At 28.4% G+C, this 5,877-nt stretch overlaps 1 protein-coding gene across 2 annotated transcripts; it reads left to right on the top strand.

Moving 5' to 3' along the window:
- The first annotated feature begins 2,689 nt into the window (after window positions 1-2,689).
- LOC129321293 (uncharacterized) lies at window positions 2,690-5,079 on the top strand. Of its 2 annotated transcripts, XR_008595973.1 has the most exons (5): window positions 2,690-2,887; window positions 3,121-3,253; window positions 3,431-3,555; window positions 3,679-3,822; window positions 4,805-5,079. XR_008595973.1 is itself a non-coding variant. In XM_054967012.1 (4 exons), exons 1-4 carry the CDS (start codon window positions 2,690-2,692, stop codon window positions 3,742-3,744), a joined length of 522 nt encoding a protein of 173 aa, XP_054822987.1. In that variant the 3' UTR covers window positions 3,745-4,387. The 2 variants fall into 2 exon arrangements, 1 of the variants encoding a protein (XP_054822987.1); XM_054967012.1 differs by lacking the exon at window positions 4,805-5,079 and having other exon boundaries at window positions 3,679-4,387.
- Window positions 5,080-5,877: the final 798 nt, after the last annotated feature.

The raw sequence follows: 5,877 nt of genomic DNA, 5'->3' as shown, positions 1-5,877 counted from the left end.
ATCATTTTCTTTAATTTTTTGTATCAATATTTGTAGTTTTTAAGTCATATATTGTAATTTTTTTGATAATTTTCTATATTTTTGAGGTATTTCTCAATTATTTGTTTAACTAATGGTCAAAGTTAATATTCATTAATGATAGGAGTAATATTACATTATTTTTTAAAATAAAAGAAAAAATTATGTTAAAAATAAGTTTAAAATATTAATACTCTAGATTTATAATTTAAAAATCAATTTGCCATTGAATCAAAAAAAATAAATTCACTCACCTTTTTTCAAGTTTCTCTTATCCTCTAAAAATTTATTTAACTCAAATCGAATCTTTATGTTATAATTTCTAATAATGATAGTTTGAGAATGGAGGGAATAATAATTTGAAAAATAATTTATTTGTTTAAATAAATTTTTTTATCACAAGACAATTCCTCTGCTACCCAAGAGTAAATAAATTTTATTTTAATAAAATTATTTATATTGGACAGATTTATTTGATACATCATTATAATTTTGTGCTTTATTCTTCAGTAATTATTTAACAAATTTATACTTCCAATATTCAAAAATTATCCTTTATTAAAAATAATTAATATTATCTTGTGTAAAAATTTTGCTCTCACTATCTAATTTTTCTAGGTTTGTCACTAATATGACATTAGTTTCTCCCACTATGCCCCTATTTTATTTATTAAATTTATTTTTTAAAAAATAATGTATTAAACATTTAATTTTAATTATTAAGATAGTTATATAGGATATTTAATGAGATTAAAATTTAAAAATGTAATTCCTTCTATCCTTATTGTAAAGCATCTTCTAGAAAGAATTGGTGGTCTTAAAGCACTAGGTGGGTGATATTAATTATATTTTTATAATATTATATCTATTTAAACTTAATAATTATGAGAGATAATGTAATGTAAATTTTTAAAAAATTATTTGAATATGGCTAAAATTGAAAGTTCATTCTTTTTTTAAAAAATTAATGATTTAATTACCTCTTTTAGATTCCAACAAGGTAATGAGAGGAGTCTTATAATAAAAATGAGAGAGAGATAATTGTTTTTTAAGGATAATGCATACAAGATTTTTAGTATGGTGGATTTTGAGACAATTATAATTGATGTAAAACATTTAAACATTTTGATCTAAAATAATTAAAAGCTTCACGTTTGAAAACAGGGAGTTCACATGAACCTTTTAATTATTTTTATTTTTATTTATTTTTTAGTTTCCTGCTTTTATTTATTATTTTTTTCATTTTTTTAATCTTTTGAATAGGATGTTCAAAGGTTTGATTTGTTTTAGTTTTAGATGAGAAGAAAACATAATCTAGCGAATTGCTAATATTGGGTTCAAATTAATTCTCAAGAAAATAAAATTTTAATTTCTTGTCTGCTTTGGAATTTGGATCGAGGAAGGCGGTTATTTTGATAATCTCTAGTATTCTGTCATCTATGGGCTGATTAAAAATAGGCAGTAAGATATTTTTTTTTTTTTTGGAAATGATAAAAAACTTTAACGAAATATGTAAATAACAATTATGCATGGAGAGAAGAGATAATTATTTTTTAATCCGTAAAGACTTACCTGATAAATTTTTTTTGGTGAAATAACATATTTATCCTTGTTTTAAAATATGTTAGTGAAGTTCAACAAATAAAAATCAGTTATTATTTTTTTCGGCAGGAATGAGTAGTTTTTTTTGAAAAAAAAAATGATTAGAACAGGATAACAACTTACAAGTTATTTTGTGTAAGGTATTTTATTAGTGAAGCCTAATAACTAAAAATTAATTACTACTTATTTTGAGAAATCATTAAAATGGAATAGTAAATTAAAATGTTTTGCTAGTGGAGTCAAACAATTAAAATCATTTACTACTTTCTTTTGAAGAATAACTATAACCAGGGTAGTAAATTATAAGTTTTGTAATTATTCTCTTTATTAAAAATATAAGATATTTTTATTTAAATTTCATCTTTAATAAATAGTTATTTATTTTTAAATTAACTCCATCTTTTATACGTACTTCTATTTAATATGATGTTGTACTTTAAAATAAATATAAAATTATTTATTTATAATGGGCTCTTTTAAAAAAAATAATGACTACATTTAAAACACTAAAAATAACTTATATTTTTAAATAAAATGATAATTTTTTATTCTTCAGCAGGGTAAAAAAATTTTCACATTAAAATTAATTGACAGATAAAATATTTAAAATTAAAAATAATTATTACATTTTACTTCTGCGAGTTATCATTGGCATATTTCGGGTATTTTCTGTCATTTTCCCTTTTTTTCCCTAATCTTTTTCATTTTTAAAAAGTAAATTTTTGATTTTGCCCCGAACAAGAAACCTAAGGCCTGTATATTAGAAACAGTAATAAAAAAATTCATTTGATAATGTATTTTTAAAAAGTGTTTTGAAGAATAAAAAAATAAAATATTATTTTAAAAAATAAAAATAAAAATAACTTTTAAGTGTTATGTGATTTTTATTCTGAAAAATAAGAAAGAATAAAAAAAATACTTATTTTTATTTTTTTTATTTTTAAAATATTTTATAGAATATTAATTTTAAAATTATAAAATAAAAACAATTTCAAACAACTCCCTGATTCCGCTAAGGCAGTCAAAATCTCCGAAATGCAAAACCCAGAAGTAACAGATAGTGTCACGAATGGACGTGGAAGTCGATCCTCCAAAACCAGAGCAGCAACAAGTAGTCAAAGCAGTAGACATTTTCAAAGCCGCCGAGAATGGCGACGTCTCAACCTTCCAACCTCTCTCTCCAGTGAATCTCTCCGATGCTCTAGTTCTCCGAAATGAGGATGAACGTTCCCTTCTTCACGTCGCTGCTTCCTCTGGCCACTCTCAGGTCTTGATTTCTCCGTATTCTCGATATTCCGATTCCTCTCTTTGTTATTTACTCGAAAATGTGGGTGGAATTACTGATGCTGAACCATATTGCCAACTGGCAAGGTTCTGGTTTCTCTTTGAGAGATTGAGTCCTTGTGGCTATTGGCTTCGAAGCTGCCCTAGATCCTTGTTTTATTGGTGATCATTTCCATCAATTTTATCATATCTTTTTTTGTTTTGATGTGAAATCAGGTGGTGAAGATCCTCGCATCTGCTGAGGGATCCGCAAAAGTGATCAATAGTGCCGATGAAGAAGGGTGGGCTCCGATTCATTCTGCGGCTAGCATTCGGAATTTGGAAATAGTAGAAACATTGTTGGATAAAGGTCCGTATTCTCATAAATGTTTGAAACTCCTACTTTCAGGCTTCATATTTTATTATTGGCAAATTCCGAATCATTCATTTCACTGTGTAAGACTTATCCTAGGTTTTCTCAAATCTCAACATATATCATTTACAAGGTAGAAGATATGTTTAAATTATTTCAATTGTTTTTCAACAGGAGCTGATGTTAATTTGCAAAATAATGGGGGGCGAACTGCTCTTCACTATGCTGCCAGCAAAGGTTGGGTGAAGATTGCTGAAATTCTCATCCCCCATGGTGCAAAGATCAATGTTAAGGACAAGGTTATGAGAATGACATCCTTGATACACTTGTGGATTTTTAGTTTTTTTTTTCCCCATCTCCAGAAGCACATTGTCCCGGACCACTCATATAAGTGACTATTTGCATGGCTTAACTGTGATCAGGCTGGAAGCACCCCTTACATCGGGCAGCGAGCACTGGGAATTCCGAACTGTGTGAATTTTAATTGAGCAAGGTGCAGAGGTTGATGCTGCTGATAGAGCTGGTCAAACTCCACTAATGAATGCTGTGATTTGCCGAACAAAGAGGTGTGCTTGTTAAGTAATTTAATTCTGAGTACTGAAGATAGTAAAAGTTATATAGAATCTGTTTTTCAGAATAATATTTTAGGTATTCCTCTTCAGATTATTTTTGCCTTTTAATGGAATATAGCTCTGTTTGACGCCCCCCTCTGGTTCTCCCCCATGTTGATGTACTAGTGTAGGGTGCATAGATGAACTAATTCATGTTATAAAATTATTGTATCAGAAGCTTCAACAACTCGTTGCAATTAATGAATGTACTGGCATGACCGGTAGTCCTGTTGACCATAATCTTCTCCAAGCAAGAATTTGGTTTCAGATCCTCAGATGCCTGTGAAGATTCTGCTAATTGGATTTGATCATTATCAATAATGACCCATAATCCTCTCTTAACCTTCCAAGAAAATTGACATGTATATCACATTTTTTGTGCATCTTACTTGGTCATTCCACTCCTTTGACATGGTTGATGAATTTGTTTGCAACGTTGTCATATACTCTCTCCGTCCTTATATAAAAGATGTTTTTTAAAAGCTTATTTTGTCCCTAAATATAAGGGGTGGTAATAATATTTTTGAGTAATTAGATAATTTTACCCTTGTCTTGAAAATGGAATAAATTATTAATTATATGTTTTTCCTACTACCATAATGATATTATTAGAAATAAAACTGAAAAATTATTGTATTTTTATGTGAGTTTAGCTAAATAACAAATTTTTATTAGTATGCAGGATTCTGTTAAAAATACCTTATGTGTAGGGACAAAGGGATATATGCAAGTGCATGTAGATTGTTTAATAATAAACTTTTGAATTTTGTTTAATTGTTCTTTGATGCGATTCTTCGCCGATCGTTCATGGTATCTGCATAAATGTATTCATCTTGAGCTAGGAGTCTATATATAGATGGAGTGGATTGATCGAAGTCTCATAATTTCAAGGGTTTAAATGTTTGATCATATGATCTGGGCTTGGGTTATTTTCCAGGTTGCTCTCCTTCTGATAAGACATGGAGCAGATGTAGATGCTCAGGACAAGGAAGGATACACGGTGCTGGGTCGAGCTCCCAATGAATTTAGACCAATACTGATAGATGCCGCCAAGACCATGCTTGAGGAATAAAAACTCTGATGGAGAATGAATAGGGATTATACCGAAGGCTGGTTTTCTCAGGGGACGAGTTTTACACATGGATCCTGGAAACACAAAAATGTTCATATTGTTGAAAAAAATTTTGAGGTTCGGAATAGATGAATAGTTTTTTCTTTTTTTTTTTTATGCTTAACTGTCAAAAGGGAAAATAAATACTCGTGCTCATGCTTCTTTTATTGTGGTTTTGCTTGGTATTTTATCCCTGTAATTTAGGTATGTTTTTCCATATGTTGCTTTAAGTTTGAAAAATGAGTTTGAGGAACGTAAACAAAGTTCACTACTCACCGCTACGCATTTCCTATTTATGCATAATTATTTAGAAAAAAAATTAAATTCATGAATAAAAGTTGATATACCAATATGTGAAGAAAAAAAAAATAAGTATAGAAATATGTAAGCGACATTTCTTAATTAAATCATTTTGGTTTGATTGGTATGTGCCGCGCTATGCCCAGTAACTTGCAGATTTATGGTTTATGGATATGATTACGCCGAGGATAGCTTGTACTATTCATTGCTAAATCACCTTAAAATTGATATTATATAATCTATGTATATTATATACATAATTAAAAAAGGAGGATTTGTATTAGAAATAATTTATGATTATACCATCAACAAGTTTGAAATCTACAGCTAAAAGTGCTGGACTAAATATTTGGTAATTAATAATGAAATACTGTATAATTATACTTGTAAAAAAAAGTATTGAGGTATTTAAAATTAGACTCATCATTGAACCGGTTAAGACTAGTTCAAGGATTAATAGTAAGGTATATAAAACACTTAATATCCATTAGTCGTTAGTGTATCTTATTATTTTTTTAATATGTTTGATCAAGTTAAGAGTCATTTTTACTCTTCAACGTCTATTTGAATGGTCAATTTTACTCTTCAACTTAAATATT

This window comes from Prosopis cineraria, unplaced genomic scaffold (assembly GCF_029017545.1).
Source record: "Prosopis cineraria cultivar Desert tree isolate PC_DT_omini unplaced genomic scaffold, ASM2901754v1 PC10, whole genome shotgun sequence".
NCBI classification, from domain to species: Eukaryota; Viridiplantae; Streptophyta; class Magnoliopsida; order Fabales; family Fabaceae; genus Prosopis; species Prosopis cineraria.
This window is presented reverse-complemented; position numbering and strand designations above follow the sequence as displayed.

Coding starts and splice junctions, on each gene's coding strand:
- LOC129321293 (XM_054967012.1), top strand. CDS start 2,690: ATGGACGTGGAAGTCGATCCTCCAAAACCAGAGCAGCAACAAGTAGTC. Junction 2,888..3,120: donor CTTCCTCTGGCCACTCTCAG/GTCTTGATTTCT, acceptor ATGTGAAATCAG/GTGGTGAAGATCCTCGCATC. Junction 3,556..3,678: donor AGATCAATGTTAAGGACAAG/GTTATGAGAATG, acceptor AACTGTGATCAG/GCTGGAAGCACCCCTTACAT.